At 40.1% G+C, this 27,225-nt stretch overlaps 1 protein-coding gene across 1 annotated transcript; it reads right to left on the bottom strand.

Moving 5' to 3' along the window:
• Positions 1–913: 913 nt before the first annotated feature.
• Positions 914–27,225, bottom strand: LOC104234639 (uncharacterized). Its single transcript, XM_009788235.2, has 4 exons — positions 26,818–27,225; positions 10,592–10,656; positions 6,232–6,301; positions 914–983 (listed from the first exon to the last, which is right to left on the bottom strand). The coding sequence occupies exons 1-3, from the start codon at positions 27,130–27,132 to the stop codon at positions 6,277–6,279; spliced, it is 405 nt and encodes a 134-aa protein (XP_009786537.2). The 5' UTR covers positions 27,133–27,225; the 3' UTR covers positions 914–983; positions 6,232–6,276.

Here is a 27,225-nt window from a genome sequence, read left to right as displayed (position 1 = left end):
ACCATATATTATTAGCACATCATCAGCACCCACATTATTATTATTAATATTAACTCCTTCAATTTCCAATATTGATGATAATAGCCGAACAGGAGGAAGCAATAATATTGCTCCTTTTAAGGAACAACATGGGTATCCTCCTACAAAAACTCCAGATGATCATGGTCGTATAATAAGGATTCTTCGCGCTCTTGAAATGGTGTGTTTGGGTATTTTGTTTCTCTGCCTTGTGTGTTCATGTGATTAATTATGAGATTAATTATGGTTTATGAACATGGATGGAGTTGGCGTATCGCTTTCTGATAATATATGCGGCACCAAATTGTTTTGACAAAGACAGCTTTATAGTTTTTGAAATTCTTCTCAACAGTGAAGTGCTTTCCTTTCTATTTTAAATTCTTCGTCAAAGCTATATGAAGCTTTTATTTTTTGATTTCATTTTGAAGTATAATCTCATACCATATTTTTTTTTAAAAAAAAGTAGCTTATATTTGGTATTTTGATGTTTAGAAGCCAAATATGTTTGTATATGATGGCCGTAATAGGGGTGGCAACTGGGATATTTGGGCTGATCAAGATGGGCTGACTCATTAAATGGGTCAATGTCACAACCATAAACCCAGACCCGGTCGTGATGGCGCCTCTCGTAAAGACAAGGCCAACTGACATACTCCAAATTCATTTCTTAGCAATTAAAATAATACAAATTAAGTCTTTAGCATAATAATAATCCCAAAATGAGGTGAAACAGTACAATTGCGGAATAGACATAGCCCGACATCGAGGTGTCACCAGTCATGAGCATCTACTAACTGATAAAAAATAGGAAGAGTCTACATAATCTATTACAGAACTAAAACAAGAGAAAATAAGAAGGGGGAGAAGCACAGGGCTGCGAACACCGAGCAGCTACCTAGTAAATCTCCGAATCCGCCTGAGCTGGAAGAATCAACACTCGCTAGCGGGACCCGAAGCGCCTGAATCTGCATACAGGGTGTACGAAGTAAAGTGAGTACTCCAACTCAGTGAGTAATAATAATAAATCAAGACTGAATGATAAGAAATCACGTAAAATCACATCAACATGTTATAAAGAAGCAGTATAAAATCAGTAAAAAAAATAATAAAATAGCGAAAACATATGAAAACACCTTAATTCAGAAGAAGCTTCTTTAAAAACACATTTTTAACAGTTAAACAATTAAACAAAAAGTAGCTAGAACAGATGATTACATAAAACCCGCCCCTCGGGCACAATGTCAACAGAATCCGCCCCTCGAGCAATATCATGGAACAACACCAGCACCTCGGGCTATATCTCATATCACAATAGGTACCCGCGCTCACTGGGGGTGTACAAACTCTCGGACTCATATAAACAAGCCACAGCATGGCGTATAATCTCAGGCCCTCGGCCTTATAATCATAAACCAGTGTATCGTCACAACACATGCCCTCGGCCTTACTCAGTCAAAATCTCATAAGTCACTCGAGCAACAGTAAATATGATGCTCAGCTCAAATTATCATTTAGAATATCATTTAATGTATTAAAACAGAGTAAACATGGCTGAGTTATGAAAACAGTAGAATATAGCATGACAGAGTACAAGTATAAAGTCAAAACACTGAGGAAATATCAGTAAAAATCCCCTAAGGGTCCAAATAGTTGGCACGAGACCCAATTATGGCATTCAACCCAAAACATGATGATAGCAAACGGTTTTCAGTCAAATATGCGGTAAAATAGTCATTCGGGATGGACTAAGTCACAATCACCAATGGTGCACGACCCTACGTTCATCATCTAGCATGTGCATCACCTCAATATAGCACAACGATGTGAAATCCGGGGTTTCTTACCCTCAGGATAACATTTACAATCATTACTCACCTCTATCCGGTCCAAATCTCTAGCCTGCGATGCCTTTGCCTCTCGAATCGACCTTTGGATGCTCCAAATCTAACAAAAATCAGTGCAAAACCATCAAAATATGCTAAGGGACAAAGCCCACTCGAAAGAAATCAAATTACAACACAAATCCCGAAATTGGCCAAACCCGACCCCCGGGCCCACGTCTTGGATTCCGATAAAAATTACATCAATAGACTACTTATCACTCCCCGAGTTCATTCATATCAAAAGCATCAAAATCCAACCACAAACGACCCCTCGAATCCCAAATTCTAGGTCTCCAATTACAAGCCCTAGTTCTTCAATATTAGGCTTAAATTCCATGATTAATTAGGTATAAAACACATTAGGATCGAGTATTAAGTCCATAAATCTTACCTCCAAGTGTTCCCCCTTGAATCCCTCTTCAAAAAGCTTCTAAATCACCCAAAAATGGTGAAAGTTAGCCCCAAAATCGCGGACAATGGCTATTTAAACATTCTGCCCATGCATTAAAAACCTTCTTAGCGAATGAGGTCAAAGCCCCACGTTCGCGAAGCACAAACTGACGTTGACCACATTTTCTTCCTTCGCGAACGCATCTGACCTCTCCCGAACGTGATGCTTCCTGACTCCAACCTTCGCGAATGCGGCTCCCCTTCTCGCGAACGCGTAGCTCAATATCCCAGCCCTTCACGAACATGGGACCTCCCTCGCGAGCGCGAAGGCCAAATCTTCAGCCTCACCTGCTAACCTTTCGCGAACGCGAAGGCCAATTGTCTGCAACATACACAATCATTTTTCTGCAATCTTTCATAACATGAAATGGTCTGTTTAACCACCCAAAACTCACCCGAGGCCACCGGGACGTCAACCAAACATGCCAATATATCCCATAACATCATTCAAACTTGTTCCAACCTTCGGAATGCTCAAAACAACATCAAAACACCAAATTTGCATCGGATTCAAGCTTAAGAATTCCAAAATCTTTCAAATTCCTCTTTCGATCAAAAAGTCTGTCAAACCACGTCCGAATGACCTGAAAATTTGAACACACATCCCAAATAACACAACAAACCTACTGCAACTTCCAGAATTCCATTCCGAACCCTATATCAAAGTCTCACCTATCAACCGGAAAACACCAAAATTCCAATTTCGCCAATTCAAACCTAAATCTACTCCGGACCTCCAAAACACATTATGATGATGCTCCTAAGTCTCAAACCAGCTCCCAAAGCTATTTGAACCATCGAAACGCACATCCGAGCCCTTTAACACATAACTCAACATCTGGTTGACTTTTCCAACTTAAACTTCCTCAAAAGAGACTAAGTGTCTCAAACCTTACCGAAACCCCTCTGAACCCGAACCAACCAACCCAGTAACACAAAATATATCTGAGCAAGGCAATAAGAAGCAAAAATGGGTGAAACGGAGCAATAACTCATGAAACGACCGGCCGGGTCGTTACATACTCCCCCTCCTAAACAACCGTTTGTCCTCGAACGAGTCAAGAAGCATACCTGAAGCCTCAAATAGGTGAGGATATCTGCTACGCATCTCCCTTTCGGTCTCCTAGGTAGTTTCCTCCAAGGGCCGACCTCTTCACTACACTTTCACTGAAGCTATATCCTTTGATCTCAACTTTCGAACCTGACGCCCCAAAATAGTTACTGGCTCCACATCATAAGTCAAATCACCATCTAACTGCACCGCTCTGAAATCCAAAACATGAGATGGATCCCTAATATACTTTCGGAGCATAGAAACCTGAAATACTGGATGCATACTCGACAAGCTGGGTGGCAAAGTAAGCTCATAAGCCACCTCCCCAATCTTCCGAAGCACTTCAAAAGGCCCAATGAACCGAGGACTCAATTTACACTTCTTCCCAAATCTTATAACACTGTTCATGGGCGAAACCTTCAACATAAACTTCTCACCAACCATGTAGGACACATCCCGAACCTTCCTATCAGCATAACTCTTTTTTCTCAACTGCGCTGTGTGAAGCCTCTCCTGAATTACCTTCACCTTTTCTAAAGCATCCTGCACCAAGTCTGTCCCCAATAGCCTAGCCTCCCCAGGCTCAAACCAACCAACTGGAGATCTACACCGCCTCCCATACAAAGCCTCATATGGAGCCATCTGAATACTCGGCTGGTAATTGTTGTTATAAATAAACTCTACAAGCAGTAGAAACTGATCCCATGACCCTCTAAAATCAATGACACAAGCATGCAACATGTCCTCCAATATCTTAATAGTGCGCTCGGACTACCCGTCCATCTGAGGGTGAAAAGTTATGCTCAACTCGACCTGAGTACCCAACTCTCGCTGCACGGTCCTCCAAAACTGTGAAGTATACCAAGTGCCCCTATCTAAAATGATGGAAACTGGGACACCATGCAAACGAACAATCTCCCAGATATAGATCTCTGCCAACCGCTCTGAAAAATAGGTAGTACATATAGGAATAAAGTGCACGGACTTGGTCAGCCAATCCACAATCACCCAAATAGCATCGAACTTCTTCAAAGTCCGTGGGAGCCCAACTACAAAGTCTATGGTGATCCGCTCCCACTTCCACTTTGGAATATCCATCTGCTGAAGCAAGCCACCCGGTCTCTGATGCTCGTATTTCACCTGTTGACAATTGAGACGCCAAGCTACAAATCCCACAATGTCCTTCTTCATTATCCTCCACCAATAATACTGTCTCAAATCCTGATACATCTTCGTGGCACCGGATGAATGAAATACCGCGAGCTATGGGCCTCCTCCAGAATCAACTCCCGAAGCCCATCTACATTAGGCACACATATCCGGCCCTGCATCCTCAACACCCCATCATCACCAATAGTCACATCTCTTGCATCATCATGCTGAATTTTGTCCTTAAGGACAAGAAAATGAGTATCATTTTACTAGCGCTCTCTGATGCGATCATATAAGGAAGATCGAGAAATCACACAAGCCAATACCCGGCTGGGCTCCGAAATATCTAATCTCACGAACCGATTGGCCAAGGCTTGAACATCAACTGCAAGAGGTCTCTCCCTAACTGGAATATATGCCAAACTCCCATACACACTGCCTTTTGGCTCAAAGCATCAACCATCACATTGGCCTTTCCCGAATGGTACAACATAGTGATATCATAATCCTTTAGCATCTCCAACCATCTCCGCTGCCTTAAATTGAGATCCTTCTGCTTGAATAAGTGCTGGAGGCTATGATTATCCGTAAACACCTCACAAGACACGCCATACAAGTAATGCCTCCAAATATTCAACGCGTGAACAATGGCAGCCAACTCAAAATCATGAACGGAGTAGTTCTTCTCATGGGGCTTTAATTGACGAGAAGCACAAGAAATAACTCTACCCTCCTACATCAACATACACCCAATACCAATTCTCAAATCATCACAATACATTGTATATGAACCTAAAGTTGATGGCAAAACTAACACTAGAGATGTGGTCAAGGCATTCTTCAGCTTCTGAAAGCTCTCCTCACCCTTATCCAACTATGCAAATGAAGCACCCTTCTGAGTGAACTTGGTCAAGGGTGATGCGATAGATGAGAATCCCTGAACAAACCGGCGGTAATAACCCGCCAAACCAAGAAAGTTGCGAATCTCTGTGGCTGAGGATGGTCTAGGCCAACTCTAAACCGCCTCTATCTTCTTCGGATCAACCTGAATATCCTCGTTGGATACCACGTGACCCAAGAAAGCCACTAAACTGAGCCAAAACTCACACTTGGAGAACTTAGCATAAAGTTTCTCCTCCCTCAATCTCTACAACACAACTCTCAAATGCTTCGCGTGCTCCTCCTGACTACGCGAATATACCAGAATATCATCAACGAAAACTATGACAAACGAGTCGAGATAAGGTTGGAACACGTTGTTCATCAAATGCATGAACACTGCTGGGGCATTGGTCAGTCTAAAAGACATCACCAAGAACTCATAATGACCATATCGGGTCCTGAAAGCCGTCTTAAGAATATCCGAGTCCCTAATCTTCAAGTGGTGATAACTCGAATGGAGATCAATCTTGGAGAACACTCTCGCTCCCTGAAGCTGGTCGAGCAAATCATCAATACGAGGCAAAGAATACTTGTTCTTAACTGTTACTTTGTTCAACTACCTATAATCAATGCACATCCTCATAGTGCCATCTTTCTTCTTCACAAAAAGAACCGGCGCATTCGGCCTAGTGTGTCGCCTTGGGGGAAGAGTCTACATAGTTTATTACAGAACGAAAACAAGAGAAAATAAGATGGGGGAAAAGCACTGGGCTGCGAATGCCGAGCAGCTACCTAGTGAATCTCCGAATCCGCCTGAGCTGGAAGAATCAACACTCGCTAGTGGAACCCGAAGAGCTTGAATCTGCACACAAGATGCATGAAGTAAATTTAGTACTCCAACTCAGTGAGTAATAATAATAAATGAAGACTGAATGATAAGAAATCATGTAAAAGCACATCAACATGCTATAAAGAAGCAGTATAAAACCAGTAAAAAATAATGAAACAATGAAAACATATAAAAACACCTTAGTTTAGAAGAAGCTTCTTTAAAAACACCTTTTTAATAGTTAAACAATTAAACAAAAAGCAGCTAGAATAGATAAATACATAAAATCCGCCCCTTGGGCACAATGTCAACAGAATCCGCCCCTCGGGCAATATCATGGAACAACACCAGCCCCTCAGGCTATATATCATATCACAATAGGTACCCGCTCTCACTGGGGGTGTACAGACTCCGGGAGAGGTCCCTTACGGCCCAAGGGCAATATCAAGCCATCTCATGGCATAGTCAGTAGGCTCTCGGCCTCATATCAACAAGCCATCTCGTGGCGTACAATTTCAAGCCCTCGGCCTCATAATCATAAATCTGTGTATCCTCACAACACAGGCCCCCAACCTTACTCAATCAGAATATCATAAGCCACTCGGCCAATAGTAAACATGATGCCCAACTCAAATTATCATTTAGAATATCATTTAATGTATTAAAACAGAGTAAACATGGCTGAGTTATGAAATCAGTAGAATATAGCATGACTTAGTACAAGTATACAGTCAAAATAGTGAGAAAATATCAGTAAAAATCCCCCTAAGGGTCCAAATAGTTGGCCCAAGTCCCAAATATGGCATTCACCCCAAAACATGATGATAGCAAACAGTTTTCAGTCAAATACACGGTAAAACAGTCATTCGGGATGGACTAAGTCATAATCCCCAATGGTGCACGACCCCATGCTCGTCATATAGCATGTGCGTCACCTTAATATAGCACAACGATGTGAAATCCGGGGTTTCTTACCCTCAGGACAACATTTACAATTATTACTCACCTTTATCTGGTCCAAATCTCGAGCCCGCGATGCCTTTGCCTCTCGAATCGACCTCCGGATACTCCAAATCTAACCAAAATTAGTGCAAAACCATCAAAATATGCTAAGGGAACAAAGCCCACTCGAAAGAAATCAAATTACAACACAAACCCCGAAATTGGCCAAATCTGACCTTAGGTCCATGTCATGGATTCCGATAAAAATTATATCAATAGACTCCTTATCACTCCCCGAGTTCATTCGTATCAAAAGCATCAAAATCCAACCACAAACGACCCCTCAAATGCCAAATTCCAGGTCTTCAATTATAAGCCCTAGTTCTTCAATATTAGGCTTAAATTCCATGATTAATTAGGTAGAAAACACATTAGTATTGAGTATTAAGTCCATAAATCTTACCTCCACGTGTTCCCCCTTGAATCCCTCTTCAATCCTCTTCAAAAAGCTTCAAAATCACCCAAAAATGGTGAAAGTTAGCCCCAAAATTGCGGACAATGGCTATTTAAACATTCTACCCAGGCATTAAAAACCTTCTTCGCGAATGCAGTCAAATCCCCGCGTTCGCGAAGCACAAACTGACGTTGACCACATTTTCCTCCTTCGTGAATGCATCTGACCTCTTGCAAACGCGATGCTTCCTGACTCCAACCTTCGCGAACGCGGCTCCCCATCTCGTGAATGCGTAGCTCAATAGCCCAGCCCTTCATGAACGTGGGACCTCCCTCGCGAAGGCGAAGGCCAAATCTTCAGCCTCACCTACTAACCCTTCGCGAACGCGAAGGCCAATTGTCTGCAACATACACAATAGTTTTTTTGCTATCTTTCACAACATAAAATGGTCCGTTTAACCACCCGAAACTCACCCGAGGAAATCGAGACCTTAACCAAACATGCCAATATATCCCATAACATAATTCAAACTTATTCCAATGTTCGGAATGCTCAAAACAACATCAAAACACCAAATTTGCATTAGATTCAAGCTTAAGAATTCCAAAATCTTCCAAATTCCTCTTTCGATCAAAATGTCTATCAAACTATGTCCGAATGACCTAAAAGTTTGCACACACATCCCAAATAACACAACAAACCTACTGCAACTTCCAGAATTCCATTCCGAACCCTATATCAAAATCTCACCTATTAACCGAAAACACCAAAATTCCAATTTCGCCAATTCAAGCCTAAATCTACTACGTACCTCCAAAACACATTCCGATCATGCTCCTAAGTCTCAAATTACCTCCCAAAGCTATCTTCACATCCGATCCCTTTAACACATAAGTCAACATCTGGTTGACTTTTCCATCTTAAGCTTCCTCAAAAGAGACTAAGTGTCCAAACCTTAACAAACCTCTTCGAACCCAAACCAACCAACCTGGTAACACAAAATACAGTTGAACAAGGCAATAAGAAGCATAAATGAGGGAAATAGAGTGGTAACTCATGAAAAGACCGGTCGGATCGTTACAGTTAATGCATAGCCTGCCCAAAGTTCATTTTGATTAAAATGGGCTGGGTCAAGATGGACTAAATAATGGGTTGTAACCCAACTCGCCCATATTGACCACAATCATTAAAATATTCTCAACTTTTAAACAAGCATATATAAAAAATGTCTTATGTTTTGGAATAAATGTCAATTCATGTGAAATGATTTCTTTCCTCAATGTAGATTTAAAATTTTATTTGACAGTTCTTCATCTTACAATACTAACAACAATTAGTTTTGGAAGGTTGAAAAAAACTTTTGGAAATTATTTTCTATTCTCTTGACAGGGAAAACATTTCAATCTCTAATTGGAGACAAACAAATTCATAAAGAAAATATTTTTCAATAAACCAACCAAACATGAAAAAATTAGAAAATATTTTCTAAGGGCATTTGCATCTACACCCGTTTTTTGGGTCATGTTTTAACTTGTACCCGCTTTGCAAAAAAAATTTGCAAGCGTACCCACTTTTTTGCGTAACTTCAGCATACGGACCTGAAGTAGAAAGGACACGCAAAACTTCAGCATTCTAGTAGACGGGCCCGAAGTAGCAAAAATTGCTGAACCAAGTGTGCTAAAGTTTTTGTTTGTAATTGCTGAACTTAAGCATAGTAGCTGAAGTTTTATTCTCTATTTGCTGAAGTTTTTGTTTGTAATTGATTAACTTAAGCATAGTAGCTGAAGTTTTATTCTTAATTTGTTGAAATTTTTATTTGTAATTGCTGAACTTAAGCATTCTAGTAGCTGATATTTTGTTCTCTATTTACTGAACTTCATCATGTTTTAGCTGAAATTTTATTCTATATTTGCTAAATTTCAGCATGTTTTATACTATCATGTAATTGATTTTTTCTATAGATAATAAGTTTATCATAAGTAGAATTAGTAACTTACAAAACTAGATAATGATTTAGCACAACAAGTTAAAGTGCATTGGTAATGTACAAAGCTAAATCCAAAAAAAATAATAGAATGTGAATTAAAGGAAATGGACTTACATTTACATACATGTACGTACTTACTTTAGAAAGTTATTTATAATTTGTTTTAAATAATCTGAAAAACATACTTATGGAAACCAACCCCATGAACTGATGTTTCATAGCATCACAACAGTAGCAGAAGAAAGAAGAAGAAGAAGAAGGAGGAGGAGGAGGAGGAGGAGGAGGAGGAAGTGGGTTGAAGTTGTTTAAAAAGTGGGTACAAGTTAAAACTTTTAAAAAAATGGATATAAGTTAAATGGGGGTGACCAAATAGGGAGCCCCGTGCAATTTTTACTATTTTCTAGCACATGGGTCAAGGTATAACTCTATGATTGAGCATTTTCATGGGTCAAGATTGTGCATCATCATAGGTCCAATTGGGCTGATAACGTTTTATGGGTTAACTTGTGCTAGCCCGAAACAACCAAAATTCAAAATCTTTATAGCCCAAACCTTTAAAACTTGGACGAGTTAGGCGGGTCAAATGAGTTTGGATTAGTTTTGCCACTCCTAACCGTATACATCTGTCACGACCCAAAAATCGACATGATTGTGATGACGCCTATCGTGAAACAAGGCCAGCCAACCTATTTCCAAATACTACAATTTTCAATTAAAAACTTAAGAAAATCATATTTTTAACAAAAATCCAATAAGATAAAACTAGAAATCAAAACCAGCGGAAAGAAATACAAGCTCGACCTCAGGTGTCACTAAGCCATGAGCAAAATACTACAATAGTTCGAAATAAACAAGACTACATAATTTGAGAATATCCAACAAAAGTACTACAAGTAAGATAAGGAAGGAGAAGGTGGAACTGCGGTCGCCAGGCAACTACCTCGCAATCTCCAAGGAAAGTCTCCAACCAATATGATCAGCAACCGCTACCGTGGCCCAAAACACCTAGATCCGCACACATGGTGCAAGGGTAACGTGAGTATACCAATTCAGTAAGTAACAAGTCCAAATTATGGACCGACGGTAGTGACAAACCAAACCTCAACAGGTAGCAACATTTAATTGTACAGAAAGTAGACATGCTTGCAGTTCAAGTAAATTCTCAACAGTAACTAAACACAGTATGAACAGTACTGAGTATAAAGCTAAGGAAACTCCTAAGTACCAATGCATAAATAACATGACCAATGATCCTTAAACCTCCACTCACAAGTGCTCAACCACTCGGTACTGTATATGGCCATCTAGCCCAGGGAATATCCATCCCGGAATATATGTACATCACTGATCGTAGTCATCCAGTACTGAGGAAGGCCATTCTAGCCCTATGGAGAAGATCCATCTCCAGATGTCAATACTTTGGACAAGATCCATGTCCAGGGAAGATCCATCCCTCAATATCATCAACTGCACTCACTCGGGGTGTAAAGACTCCGGAGGGGCTTCTCTTAGCCCAAGAGCTATATTAAGGCAACGAAGGCATGATCAATATCTCGCAACGGCATGCAGCCCGATCCCATACTGTCACTCAATATTAGGCTCTCGGCCTCACTCAGTCATTACTCTCCATTCTCACACACACAGGCTCAAAATGTCATGATACTAGCCCGAACAATGATATGATATGTCAAATAGCAATAATCGAGACTGAGGCATGATATAATATGCATGAACAAGACTGAGTACAGAATATAAATGAAGCTAATGACATGACAACAAGAAACGACCTTTTAGGTCTCAACAGTATTGGCGTGAAGCCTTAACATGATAATTAGCATGATTTGCAACTCATTAACTTAATCACATAATTACAACACAAATAACATCTAGAAAGAGTCTCTAAACGGTGCCAAGGAATGATCAAGGATGCATTTCTCACGGTGTACGCCCACACGTCCGTCACTTGGCATTTCCATCACCTCAATAGTAATCATAGAACACGTAGTTCAGGGTTTCGAACCCTCAGAATCAAGTTTGGAAGCGTTACTTACCTCAAACCAAGCCAAACTCTAGCCCGCGACATTGTTGCCTCTCAATTTTGCCTCCAAATGCCTTGAATGTAACCAAAATCAGTATATAACCATCAATATACGCTAAAGGAGTGAAACCCATACGAAAATTATCAATTTAACTCAAAATTCCCGAAATTAGCCAAACCTGACCCCCGGGACCATGTCTTGGATTCTAAGAAAATTCACAAAACTAGAATCCTTACTCTCTCACGAGTTCATACATACCAAATACACCAAAATCCGACTACAAACGACCCCTCAAATCCCTAAATCAAAATCTCCAATTCCAAGCCCTAATCTCCAAACTTTCCTCCCTAATTTTCCACTAATACCATGACTAAACAATGTAAAAATGGTCATAAACACAAGTAATAAAGCTTAAGTATCTTACACAACTGAAAACCTTCGATTCCCTTGAAAAATCACTGCCCTAGCTTGCTTCCCGTCTTCAAAAATGGAGAAACTTAGCAAAATTCGCGAAGAGGGCCTTTTTATACCTTCTACCTAGCGATTATGCACCTGCGGTCCATTTCCCGCACCTGCGGGGCCGCTTCTGCACTCCATCCAACCGCACTTGCGACTAAATATCTACACCTGCGGTCACACAGGTGCGTTCCTTCCTCCGCATCTGCGACTTCCGCTCTTTTCACTTGTGGCCGCATCTGCGTCTCATTCTCACTTTAGCAAGTCATATAACACTATCCAAACTTGTACCAATCCTCGTAATACTCAAAACAATGCCGAAATACCAAATCACCCTTGGATTCAAGCCTAAGAATTCCAAAAACTTTCGAATTCCGCAAACGATCAAAAATTCTATCAAACCTCCTCCGAATGACCTAAAATTTGCACACACGTCGCAAATGACACAACAGACCTACTCCAATTTCCGGAATTCTATTCAGACCCTGATATCAAATTTTCCACTACCAACCGGAAAGTGCCAAAATTCCAATTTCGCCAATTCAAGCCTAAATCTACCATGGACCTCCAAATTACATTCTGAACAGGCTCCTAAGTCCCAAATCACCTCACAAAGCTATCCGATTTATAAAAACCAAATTCCTAGATCGTTTACTCATAGGTCAACTTCCGATTGACTTTTACAACTAAATAGCCAACTTAAGAGACTAAGTGTCACATTCCTCTACAAAACCACTCCTAACCCGAACCGACCAACCCAATACCACATATTACAACTGAACAAGACATAAAGAAGCAGAAATGGTAGAAATGGAGCGGTAACTCATGAAACAATCTGTCAGGTCGTTACATCCTCCCCCTCTTAAACAAACGTTCATCCTCAAACGAGTCAAGAAACATACTTAAAGCCTCAAATAAGTGAGGATATCTGCTCCGTATCTCCCGCTCGGTCTCCCAGTTAGCCTCCTCCATGGGCCGACCTCTCCACTGCACTTTCACTGAAGCTATATCCTTTGATCTTAATTTTCAATACTGACGCTCCAAAATAGCCACTAGCTCCACATCATAAGTCAAATCACCGTCCAACTGAACCGTGCTGAAATCCAAAACATGAGACGGATCGCCACTATACTTCCAGAGCATAGAAACATGAAATACCAGATGCACACTCGATAAACCGGGTGGAAAAGCAAGCTTATAAGCCACCTCCCCAATCCTCCAAAGTACCTCAAAAGGCCCAATGAACCTAGGACTCAATTTACCCTTTTCCCAAATCTCATAACACCCTTCATAGGTGAAACCTTCAGTAGAACCTTCTCCCCAACCATGTAAGACACATCACGGACCTTCCTGTCAGCATAACTTTTTTGTCTGGACTATGCTATACGAAGCCGCTCTTGAATCACCTTCACCTTGTCCAAAGCATCCTGTACCAAGTCTGTACCCAAAAGCCTAGCCTCACCCGGCTCAAACCAACCAACTGGAGATCTATATTGTCTCCCATATAAAGCCTCATATGGAGCCATCTGAATACTCGACTGATAACTATTATTATAAATAAACTCCGTGAGCGGTAGAAATTGATCCCATGACCCACCAAAATCAATGACACAAGCGCACAACATGCCCTCCAATATCTGAATAGTGCGGTCAGACTGCCGGTGCATTTAAGGGTGAAAATATATGCTAAACTCCAACCTGAGTACCCAACTCTCACTGCACGGCCTCCAAAATTGTGAAGTAAACTGAGTACCTCTATCTGAAATGATAGAAACTGGGACACTATGCAAGCGAACAATCTCTCGGATATAGATCTCTGCCAATCATTCTGAGGAATAGGTAGTACTCATAGGAATGAAGTGCGCGGACTTGATCAGCTGATCCACAATCACCCAAATAGCATCGAACTTCTTCAAAGTCCATGGGAGTCCAACTACAAAGTCCATGGTGATTTGCTCCCACTTCCGCTCTGGAATATCTATATGCTGAAGCAAGCCACCCGGTCTCTGATGCTCGTATTTCACCTACTGACAATTTAGACACCGAGCTACAAATCCCACAATATCCTTCTTCATTCTTTTCCACCAGTAATGCTATCTCAAATCCCGGTACATCTTCGCGGCACCTGGATGGATGGAATACTGCGAGTTATGGGCCTCCTCTAGAATCAACTCCCAAAGCCTATCTACATTGGGCACACATATCCGTCCCTATATCCTCAAAACCCAATCACCACCAATAGTCACATCTCTAGCATCATCGTGTTGAACCTTGTCCTTAAGGACAAGCAAATGGGGATCATCATACCGGCGCTCTCTAATGCGATCAAATAAGGATGACCAAGAAATCACACAAGCTAATATCCGACTAGGCTCCGAAATATCCAACCTCATGAACTAATTGGTCAAGGCCTGAACATCGACTGCAAGAGGTCTCTATCAAACAAGAATATACGGCAAACGCCCCATACTCACTGCCTTCCTACTCAAGGCATCGGCCACCATATTGGCCTTTCCAAGATGGTACAAGATAGTGATATCATAATCCTTTAGCAGCTCCAACCATCTCCGCTGCCTCAAATTGAGATCCTTCTACTTGAACAAGTGCTGGAGACTACGATGTTAAACACCTCACATGACACACCATACAGATAATATCTCCAAATCTTCAACGCATGAACAATGGCAGCCAACTCCAAATCATGAACAGGGTAGTTCTTCTCATGGGGCTTCAACTGATAAGAAGCGTATACAATCACTCTACCCTCCTGCATCAAAACATACCCAATACCAACTCTCGAAGCATCATAATACACTGAATAAAAACCTAAAGCTGATGGCAATACTAACATTGAAGCTCTGGTCAAGGCAGTCTTGAGCTTCTAAAAGCTCGCCTCACACTCATCCGACCACATAAATGGAGCCCCCCTCTAAGTCAATTTGGTCAAGGGTGATGTTGTAGATGAAAATCCCTGAATGAACAGACATTAATAACCTGCCAAACCAAGAAAGCTGCAAATTTCTGTGGATGAAGACGGTCTGCGCAAACTCTGAACCACCTATATCTTCTTCGGATCAACCTGAATACCCTCACTGGACACCACGTGCCCTAAGAAAGCCACTGAACTAAGCCAAAACTCACACTTGGAGAACTTTGCATTAATCTTCTCATCCTTCAATCTCTGCAACACAACTTTCAAATGCTCCGCGTGCTCCTCCTAACTACATGAGTACACCAGAATATCATCAATGAACACAATGAAAAACAAGTCGAGATAAGGCCGGAACATGCTGTTCATCAAATGCATGAATGTTGTTAGGGCATTGGTCAACCCAAAAGATATCACAAGGAACTCATAATGACCATATCGGGTCCTAAAAACTATCTTAAGAATGTCCGAGTCCCTAATCTTCAACTGGTGATACCCTGAATGGAGATCAATCTTGGAGAACACTATCGCTCCCTGAAGCTGGTCAAATAAATCATCAATACGAGGCAAAGTATACTTGTTCTTGATTGTGACCTTGTTCAATTGCCTGTAATCAATGCACATCCTCATAGTGCCATCCTTATTCTTCACAAATAGGACAGGCTCACCCCACAGCGACACACTAGGCCGAATAAACCCCTTATCAAGGAGTTTCTGAAGCTGCTCCTTCAATTCTTTCAACTCTAATGGTGCCATACGATATGGTGGAATGGAAATGGGTTGAGTGCCCGACACCAAGTCAATACCAAAATCAATATCCTTTTCCGGTGGCATGCCCGGCAGGCCTGCTGGAAAGACATCCAGAAAGTCCCTCACTACTAGGACTAAATCAATGGTAGGAGCCTCTACACTAACATCCTTCACGAAGGCTAGATAAGAAAGACAACCCTTCTCAACCATCTACTGGGCCTTCAAAAATGAAATCACTCTACTGGGTACATAATTCGTCGAACCTCACCACTCAATCCGTGGCAACCCCGGCATAGCCAAGGTCATTGTCTTAGCATGACAATCCAAAATAGCACAACACAGAGATAATCAATCCATGCCTAATATCACATCAAAGTCAACCATACATAGAAACAAGAGATCCACTCGGGTATCCAAACCCCTAATAGTCACTACACACGACCGATATACACGATCTATACTAATAGTATCGCACACCGGAGTAGATATATGAAGAGATGAAATAAGAGACTCGTGGGGCATATCCAAATAATGGGCAAAATATGATGACACATATGAAAAAGTGGAACCAGGATCAAATAATAAAGAGGCATCTCTGTGGCAGACTATATAATAACTGTAATCATAGCATATGAAACAATAACATCTGGTTTGGCTAGGAGGGCATAGAAACGGGCCTGACCACCATTTGATCGACCTCCCCCTCTAGTGCGACCACTAACTGACAAACCTCCACCCCGAGCTGATTGAGCGAGTGAAAAAGTAACTGGTGCTGAAGCCGAAGGCTGACTCCTCTACTGGGATGAACCTCCTATAAGACGGGGACAGAACCTCTTGATATGACCCAAATCTCCACACTCGAAGCAACCTCTCCTGACAAATGGCAGCGAAGACTGAAGGGAGCCTCACGCACCAAGATGCCCACTAGAAGAAACAGACATAGATAAGCCCTGAACTAATGGTGCCTGAGTCGAACTTTGAGCTGGAAGGGCACTGAGAGATGAGTGACCGTGATGTGAATTGTGAGAACTATGGCCAGATGACCCACCACGGTGACCTGAACGGGATGGCTGAGTATGTCTGAATGGATGATCTTTGTCGTGCTGAGACTGACCTCCCAAAGGAACACCACTAAACTACTAGATCCCCGAAACCTCTTGGCCTCCCTCTCATATATCTCCTAGTGGCGAACTAACTCTATCTCTCTAGCAATGTCAACCACCTCCTCAAAAGGAGCGCCAGATACACTCTCTCTGGTCAGAAAAATTCGTAGTTGATAGTTGAGGCCATCAACAAACCTCCTGATCCTCTCCTTATCCTTGGGAACTAGCCAGATAGCATGAGGGGCCAAATCGGAGAATCTTATCTCATACTGCGACACGGTCATATCCCCCTAACGCAGCTGCTCGAACTGCATGTGCAGCTCCTCTCTTCGGGAATGCGGTACATACTTCTCTAGGAAGAGAATGGAGAACTGATGCCAGGTAAGGGGGTGGTACACCAACAGGCCTATGCCTCTCATAAGCTTCCCACCCAGTAAAGGCAACTCCAAAAAACTGAAAAGTAGTAAATGAGACCCCACTAGTCTCCAGAATACCCGTTGTATGCAATATCCTTTGATACTTATCCAAGCAACCTTAGGCATCTTCGCACTCTGCGCCACTGAAAGTTGGAGGCCAAATTCTACCAAACATCTCCAATCGACGATGCTCATCATCAGTCATAACTAGAACCACAAAATCCTGAGCAGGTGCAACTGGCTGGGCTGGTGGTGCCTCCGGTGTCTGTAGCCCCTAAATAACATGTTCGGGTGTACTGTTGACACCCAATTTTTCCCTGTATATATTTTTTTTATAAATGCAAAATACTTTCAAAATAGCATATGTATGTATATATAAGTGTGTCCAAATGTTTTAGTATTTTTCCTGATTATTTAAAGATTATTAAATCAATTTATTGCCCTATTTTAGCAGTACAAAAACCAATAATATTCCTCAAATTATCATTATTGTGATTAACTTATTTTATTCTCATATTTATACCAAAATATAGTTAAGGTAATTTTTACACATTTTTACAAATTTATTTAGTATTTTTAAAGCTAAATTGTATATAATTACAATTTCAGCGTATTGTAAGATTTAATTGCGTTTATTATTAAAAAATTGATTCCAATATTTTTATTTAATATTTATACATTATAAATTAGCTTGGTACCTTTAATTTATTTTCAGAAATCATTTACTATTTTTATAAAATGAAAAAGGGAAAGCGAATATTTAAATACTAGCCCTATTTCATTTCAATTGTAGCCCAAATCAACCCCCCAATTAAACCAAATTGCAATTTTAAATTACCCGACCCCTGACCCGTTTATCCAACCCACCAGTGAGATCGTCCTATATTGACTTCGATTTATGGTTTTCTAAACAGGTTCTTTCACCTCTCTATGGTTCTTTTCGAAACCCTAATTTCTTTTCTAAACCTCTTAGATATGTACAAATCTAAGATGATTTAGGTTTTTTTCATGTTAGTCTTACAACAACCTTGGGATTCTTTACAAGAATCGGGTAATTTTCAAGCGATTTTCATCTTTTCCTAAAACTAGGGTTTCCGGAATTTCTCTTAAAATTTGTTTGATGATTTTTTGTGTTTAAACTCCTGCTTCTCATATATGTTTTTGACTAATTAGCCCGTTTATACCGAAAGCCCTAATTTTCTAGGATTTTTCGTTTGGTTTCTGAGTACTGGTGCATCTGACTATGTTCTTGCTTTGGGTTCTTCTGGTTTCCCGTGATTTTCTTGTCCTAATATGCTTCTACTAAATTTCTTAGTTCGACCTGTCATTGATTTTATGTGCTTGTGCTCGTTCTGACCATTCATGTTAAGACTTGTATATTTCTCCTTGAACAATATCGTTTAATTATGTGTTTTGTTAAAGCTATGTGAAATACTGATTATCCATGTTCTACCTTATTTTATATGCTGACTCTTTCATGACTTCCTGAACCCTTGATTTCTCTAAATCCCTTATTTCCTGGTTTAATTTGAACACTTTCTTTTAAACGTCTGATTCTTACCTCTTTACTCAATTTGATTGAATTTGCTTGCCTTAATTGTTTTCCCTGCCTTGTTTGTATTCCGTTGACTATTACTGATTATTTCTTTAATTAAACTGATGTTCATTCACCCCTAATTACCTATTATATACCTAAACTTTACTTGATTCTTTTCCTTAAATACTTAGCAAGTTTTACCGTTGATTTAATTGTCCCTTGATTGAGGGAATATCTTGCTGATTTACATGTGATTTCCTTGATTTTGCTACTTGATTGATCTCTTACCTTGTTTGTTTAGTTTTTAACTACTATATAAATCCCCCCCCCCTCTTATTCTAAATTCTAAACGACAACGAGACTAGTTAAAAAAACTCTCTCTTATACTTAAAGCTTTCTGCTCTTTTCTGTTACTTGCTACTCCCATTAAACTAGTCGGCTGTAAGCCAAGGCTAGTTATTGCACTACACTGCTATATACTTTGTGTTTGCTCTCCTTAACTGGTACGTTCTGATTTAATTACAAGTTCAAAACTCTATGTGCTCTCTTACTGCATTAGTTTACTGATTCCTGTCTATCACTTGGCTTTTCTATATGTAACTAGCATGCTTAAATCCTGGTTTCACTTAGCATATATGAGTACTACCTATTCAATGTATGATTAACATGTCTGATGACTTTTTTATTGCTTTCTCTAGCATATCTCAAATTGACTCTACTCCATGTATGTATGTTTGATTGTCTGTCTGTTTATTTACCCAATTCCTAATAGTAATATACTTTGCTAGGTTGATTACTACTCCCTAAGTACTTCTGACCCTATGTTCAACTCTGCCTAGTATATTTGATTGACTCATAAATCCTATAAAGAACTCTGAAAAAAGAAACTTATGTGCTCTTGTTGTTACATTAATATGCTCTATGTGTCCCCAATTCCCATACTCCCTGAGTAAAATCTGTGTCTGAATGGTGTTGTTTAAACTGTTTGCTGATTTCTCACAAGTTCACTATCTTTAAAACTGTTTTATTACTAGTCAACTCCTATTTTCATAAAACTTCTTCACTTAATTGAGCCATTTCCAACATTGTTTTTAATATCAAAACCATTTCAAAACTATGTGAAGCACTCTCACATTACTCCTAGAATATTAGGTTTTGTCCCCCTGACTGTGTATTGCCTTGAGATCCTTGAGATCTCTCTGAACTCTAGCATGTCAAAGTCGTCCCTTCCACACTGCACCTAAATCAGTTACTATTTGAGAAAGTCTAGGTGTGAGCATTGCCCGGGATCCTTGAGGTCCTTAGGGAACTCTGACACACCTAGACATGATATTGTCAATGGAACTTTGGCATTTGAGGATATTGGAGGCTTGGAAGTCATTTGGGCCTGCTTCAGGCTCCCTATAGATAACTTCTTCTTTTCTTTATTTGTTTATGTAATTTATTCAACTGGTCTGTAATAATTTTTTGTAAACAACATTGGGGTGATTAGTGAAAAGGGGTTGGTAGTTAAATATCTGTTGGGTAACTCGGGTAGATACCATGCCTATAGAATTGTGTTAATGCACTTGCTATATTTGCTTTACTTTCACAATATTAGAAATCATGTCTGTAGGGTCTAAATGGCTTCAATAGTAGAAATCATGCCTATAGGATCTAAATGGCTTGCAATAATAGAAATTATGTCTATAGGATTAAAATCAACTTCATAATTAGATATCATGCCTATAGAGTGTAAAATGTTTGAGTTCAGTTTCTGCTACAACATGTGTTTACATTCGTCTCACTAGAAATCATGCCTATAAGTTCGAAAATCAACTCTTAACAATTAGATGTCATGCCTATAGGAATTAAAATCAGAAATCCTGCCTATAGAACTTAAAATCAGTTTAGTTAACAAATCAGCTTAATTCACGTTATTCATTCTGAATTGGCTTAATCAGCAGTCCGCTTCTTTAAATTAGTTTTCAAACACTGCCTTAAATCTATACCGCTAGAAAGCATGTCTATAGGATCCTAAAGTGTCCGTTTAAAAACTGTTACTATTTTACTGTATGAATGTAGATATCATGCTCTTAGGACCACTGTTTTGCATTTACGCAGGCCTGTAGGGTGATTTAAATTCTGCAACTATAAAACTGTGCTTTGTTATTTAAAATTGTTCAGATTTAATAGGTCTAAATCAGTAGGCAAGCTAAATAGGATTTTGACACTTTGTCCTAATTCAATACTGTATAATCCCTGCTCACCTAGATATCATGCTCTAGGATTTTCTCTTAAATACTTGACTGTTGTTTGAAGATGTGCATTTACTTGTTATATTTGTGAAGGTTACTGTGAGCCTGTAATTTGTTCTTTTTAAATGCAGTCCTACTTGTTCTTGATTGACGCCTAGACTTTTTTCCTTTAAAACCTTAGGAAGGTCTAGAACTGTCCAAAGTAGAGGTCCTAAAATACCTCCAAGGCCACAGGGAAGGGACGGGTAGTGCACGCATAGGACATTTTCAAGGTTGCTAGAACGCTTTAGGTTGTGACCAAGGGGAGGGACATGGGTAGAAAAGGATATGATGACTATGCGCTAACGTCACGTGTAGCCCCTCATTGAGGAGTGTTTACCGGGCATTGTGTGGGATGATCATATAGGCTAACCAACCTAGGACCCCTCTTTTCCAATTCCCAATGTTTAAACCCTACTCTTTTATATGCAACTTGTTCAAATTCTTTGAGTCATACCGTGTCCAAAACATGCCCTTATTTGCAAGTATGGGTTTAACTATTTATTTGTTAATGGACTAATTCATAAGTATAAGTTCGGCCGGAACTTACCGTTGTGGACCAAAAGGGGTGCCTAACACCTTTCCCTCGAGGCTATTTCAAGCCCTTGCCCTAAATCTCTGGTAATACAAACTAGTCTAAGAGTTAATTACTCTAGGTGCCCTAACGCACCATAATCCGTTAGGTGTCGACTCTTTAAAACACCCAATTCCCAAAAGGAAATGAGTTATTACCCCCATGAACATCGGAACCTGGACTTTTCACTCTCCGCGAAGGGAAAAAAGGGCGCGACAGCAGGGATGTTACTTTCGAGCCTATACCGAAGTATTATCCCGTCGTGACTCCCAGTTTTTTTGGCGATGGTCTTTGTCCTCAAGGGTATTATTTCGAACTCTCGTCAAAATATTAACCTATCGTTGTTCGATCGAGGTCGAACTCTTCTTTTTGGCGAAGGCCCTTGTCCTTAAGGGTGTTATTTGAACTTTCGTCGAAATATTAACCCGACGTTGTTTGATCGAGGTCGAACTCTTCTTTTTGGCAAAGGCCCTTGGCCTTAAGGGTGTTATTTCGAACTTTCGTCGAAATATTAACCCAGCATTGTTCGATCGAGGTCGAACTCTTCTTTTTGGCCAAGGCATTTGGCCTTGAGGGTGTTATTTTGAACTTTCGTCGAAATATTAACCCGTCGTTATTCAATCGAGGCTGAACTCTTCTTTTTGGTGAAGGCCTTTGGCCTTGAGGGTGTTATTTCGAACTTTCGTCGAAATATTAACCTATTGATGTTCGATCGAGGTCGAACTCTTATTTTTGGCGAAGGCCTGTGGCCTTAAGGGTGTTATTTCAAACTTTAATCAAAATATTAACCTGTCGTTGTTCGATCGAGGTCGAACTCTTCTTTTTTGTGAAGGCCCTTGGCCTTAAGGGTGTTATTTCGAACATTTGTCGAAATATTAACCCATCGTTGTTCGATAGAGGTCGAATTTTCCTTTTTGGCAAAGGCCCTTGGCCTTAAGGGTGTTATTTCGAACTTTCGTCGAAATATTAACCCATCGTTGTTTGATCGAGGTCGAACACTTCTTTTTGGAGAAGGCCCTTGGCCTTTAAGGGTGTTATTTCGAACTTTCATCGAAATATTAACCCATCGTTGTTCGATCGAGGTCGAACTCTTCTTTTTGGCGAAGGTCTTTGGCCTTGTGGGTATTATTTCGAACTTTCGTCGAAATATTAACCCATCGTTGTTCGATTGAGTTCGAACTCTTATTTTTGGCGAAGGCCCTTGGACTTAAGGGTGTTATTTTGAACTTTTGTCGAAATATTAACCCATTGTTGTTCGATCGAGGTCGTACTCATCTTTTTGGCGAAGGTCCTTGGCCTTAAGGGTGTTATTTCAAACTTTCGTCGAAATATTAACTCGTCGTTGTTCGATCGAGGTCGAACTCTTCTTTTTGGAGAAGGCCCTTGGCCTTAAGGGTGTTATTTCGAATATTCATCAAAATATTAACCCATCATTGTTCGATTGAGGTCGAACTCTTCTTTTTGGCTAAGGCCCTTGGCCTTAAGGGTGTTATTTAAAATTTCGTCGAAATATTAACCCATCATTGTTCGATCGGGGTCGAACTCTTTTTTTGGTGAAGGTCATTGGCCTTAAGGGTGTTATTTTGAACTTTCGTCTAAATATTAACCCATCGTTGTTCGATCGAGGTTGAACTCTTCTTTTTGGTGAAGGCCCTTGGCCTTAAGGGTGTTATTTCGAACTTTCGTCGAAATATTAACCCATTGTTCGTCCCAATTTTCCGGAGAGTTGGGTATCTTCTGGCGGAGTCCCAGTTCGCCTGATTTTATTTGTGTCAGGGAATGTGGTGTTGGAGAGCAGAAAACTCTGCTGCTTTGCTCACACTCGTTTCACGCACCTATTGGAGTTTACCCTCGTCGGCCTTTTGATCTTGGGGAGTTCTCCCTCGTTGTCCCGGTCTTTATGTCCCCGAGAGGCTTTCTCAGGAAACCTTCTTGGTGAGGGAGAGGGGGTATCGCTCAAGGGGTGTCATTTCCTAGGAGTTGGGTTTGTCTGGCGGACGATATTTTGGTCTTTTGTAGCAATTCCCCATTCTTCAGTTGGGATGTTTCCTTGCTCGCTTGCCCGTGCGATGCTTGCGTTCTTGTTTGAGCAAACATCAGAAGGTGGATCTGTGGCATTGCTTGCTTTGTTTGGAATTTCAATGGTTGATTGGGGTGATATTTTCTGAACTCAGTAGCCATATTCAGCTCTCTTTCCCTTCCCCCTTTTTTTGTGCCTTCGTCTTATGCGGGATACGCTCGTTTTGGCTGGCTCGTGGGCTGCCCGACGTGCAAGGGAGGATGTTGGTTGCAACTTCAACTTGTGTATAGTATAGAAAATTGATCTGGGTTGGCGTGTGATGTTTACTTACCATTCGTTTCGATGAGTGATCGTGTTTCCAAAATTTTTGATTTGGAGGAGACTAGGAAGTTTTCACTAAGAAATCCCCATGATGACGCCAAATTATTTGACCCAAAAGATATTGAAACCTTTTTTATTAAATCAATTAAAGAAGATAATGATGTAAATCTTAGTCAAACGTAATGAACTCCAGATCTATAAGCAAATCAGAAAATAATGCATAAGAAGAAATATGGGCGATCAATCCTATTGATGCTTTTCATTTTTCCTCTCATTAATCGGTGGAGATTACTATTTTACATATTCCATGGGAGATTGTTTTGTCTTCTTTGTGCTAAGAAGATTGCAGAGGAGAGGAAAGAGAAAGAGAAGAAGCCCCCCTCCCCCTCCCCCTTCGCCCTTTCTAGGAAGGTTCCGTCCCTATATATAGTTATGGAATCCTTATCGCGTTCTCGGTCAACACACTTTCATACCACGCCACCTTTGTCGTTCCCTGAGTGTTGTTTTTCGACTTGTCGGGTTTTGTGAACACAGGGTTTGGAACAAACCATATCGTCATCCATTGTCTCGCTGCTTGGACGGGATCTCGGATGGGCCGACCGTAGCGATCAGATTTTGACCAATACACGGACCAAGGAAGAAAAACACTAAAAATAATCTACTCGGTCCAATCCATCATCCAGAGGGGCGTAAAGTCTAATGCCGCCTTGCCTATATATAACAAATAAGGCTCCATTAAAGTGTTACATGTACTGCAACTACATGTACTTCGTTTTGAGTACCATCTTTCTACTTCAAACAACATTCGATATTGGTAAGTTGGTGTTACCAATGATCCTTTGCTTTCTCAACCAAAAGTAGAAACGATCGATTGTGCGTCATTTCTAGGAATCTAAAACTTACTCCCTCTGTTCATATTAGATGAGATAGTTTGACTCGGCATGAAGTTTAAGAAAAAAGAAATAGACTTTTGAAACTTGTGGTCTTAAAATCTTAAGCGGTAAAAAATTTGTGGGGCCATGACATTTGTGTGGCTATAAAAGCTTCTCATTAAGGGTAAATGAGTAAAATGAAAGAGTTTAAAGTTGAATTACTTCCAAATTTAGAAATGTGTCATTTGTTTTGGTGGTTATCATTCTTTAGGTGATTTCATACCTTCTATCTTTCTCTGCAAGGAGTGGGAACCACAACTCACATATTAAGTATCATATGAAAAATAAATTCAAACGGTCTATTTTCATAACTTTTCAAGATACGATGACATTATAATAAAGAAAACTTTTACTTCTTAAATCGGTATGTACTCCTTCCAAATAGTGACGAGGAATCATAAAAAACACGAATTAAAAGTCTATCATGGAAGCGAATAATTGATCCGGATAAGGGTTTCCTACCTTCTCTTTCCCGTTGTGCTAAATAACTTGACGCAGGATTTATGCTTGAAATTTTGCTATCAAAAGGTGAATATTACTTCTTCTTTTTTTAACAACATTAGTGTCCTGGCCAGCTTATTCCATTAAGGTGAATAATTGTAGGATGAGAACATAATGCCTTATTTTCTCTACATCGAGATAATTGGAGAACTATTCAAAAAATATAAGAAACTAAAATATTTTAGGGTGTCATAGTTTAAACTTAAGGTGTTGGAATATGAATGAAAGATATTGCATCCTATTGAGATCCCAACTTGAAAATGTATTATGCATGTTTGGCTAGCTAGGTAGCGAATGAAAACCAAGAATGACCGAGTCGCAAAACTAGAATTTGAATCATAATAAACGATCGTAATACCTACAAATATAAGCCTTAGGGGTCGTTTGGTAGGATGTACAATAATAATGCGGAATAAGACGTATTAGTAATGCATGGGTTAGTAATGTATGCATTAGTTATGCAAATATTATTTCTTATCTACATAGGATAATACCAAGTATGATGTATAACTAATACAAGTATTAGCTATACACAAGTTGAAAAAATGTACCAAACAAGGTATTAGTAATGCATAGAGCTAATGCTTGCATTATTTTTTCTAATATCTCCTAGCAAACAACCTCTTAGCTTTTAAAAGTTCTAGAAGGTGCGTTGCGGACAGACATGAGTTGACAAAAAAGTGAGCTATGAAACGGATCATTATATTGTTGATCAAACTCAAACTCCAACTCCAACCACAAATTAATAGAAAGAATTTACAGATAAAAAGGCCAAAGCAGAATAAAAGAAGAAACTAACTTGATACAATTGTTGTTTGACCAATTTCTTCAACCAACTTTACGTCGTCCGTTTCAATATGCCTTCTAGATTGGCTTTTAATTCATGTAGCGTACTATAATAATCATCACTAAACTAATTTATAACACATGCAATTCAAATTAACCTTCAAGTAGTTTGATTTTATTTGCCAGAACGATTATTCAACCTGCAAGCTTAAGAATATACTGGAACACACGAGAATCTCCCCCATTGACTAACCCCCACCCCTCCCCCCGAACCCCGATCTAACTAAAGAAACAAAAGCACAGATGAACATTCAGTTAGTTAAAGCCTAAAGGATAATAACCCTATATGCTACACCAAAATATCTACAAGAGAAGTACTTGTCAGCATATATTGATATTGTTAGAGTATACACAAAATATTTTACATCTCGTTTTCCTTAATTATTTTTTGGGGGGCAAATAAATGCATTTAGTTCCTGGATTTAAACTTACGATGCTTATTCTTAAGGATCAAAGGTTTTCTAACCTGATAGAGAGCGGAGATGGATCGAAACTTCCTTTTCGTAGAGGGAAAAGCTTCATCAAAAGTCTCTTCCATATTGACGGCTGTTGATGATACCTCCGCCGTGTTACCAACGCTTTCTTCTTCGCCGTGCTCCTTTTCTGCAATCACTACTCTCCAACTGTCGCCGGCGGTATGATCAATGTCACGGGCGCTGCTATCGGAATCGCCGCTGAGCTGAATAAGCTGCAAGGCCGCGTTCATCTCCGGCTCCGTCAGCTTCTCCGGTTCGGTTTGGATTCCTCTATTTTTCACCGTTGATATTGCTGATTTCTTCATTTATTTATGGAGATAGAGATATTGTTACAGTCGGAGTTTGGTTTGCGGGAAAGAATTTTATTTTGTTTTGGGGGGTATTTGGGGGTATCTAGA

Source organism: Nicotiana sylvestris, chromosome 1 (assembly GCF_000393655.2).
Source record: "Nicotiana sylvestris chromosome 1, ASM39365v2, whole genome shotgun sequence".
NCBI lineage: Eukaryota > Viridiplantae > Streptophyta > Magnoliopsida > Solanales > Solanaceae > Nicotiana > Nicotiana sylvestris.
The sequence above is the reverse complement of the archived record's forward strand: the minus strand, read 5'-3'. Positions and strand labels throughout refer to the sequence as shown.

Coding starts and splice junctions, on each gene's coding strand:
- LOC104234639 (XM_009788235.2), bottom strand. CDS start 27,132: ATGAAGAAATCAGCAATATCAACGGTGAAAAATAGAGGAATCCAAACC. Junction 10,657..26,817: donor CCATCTCCGCTCTCTATCAG/GTTAGAAAACCT, acceptor GTGCGGATCTAG/GTGTTTTGGGCCACGGTAGC. Junction 6,302..10,591: donor CTTTCCTTGGAGATTGCGAG/GTAGTTGCCTGG, acceptor TCTTGTGTGCAG/ATTCAAGCTCTTCGGGTTCC.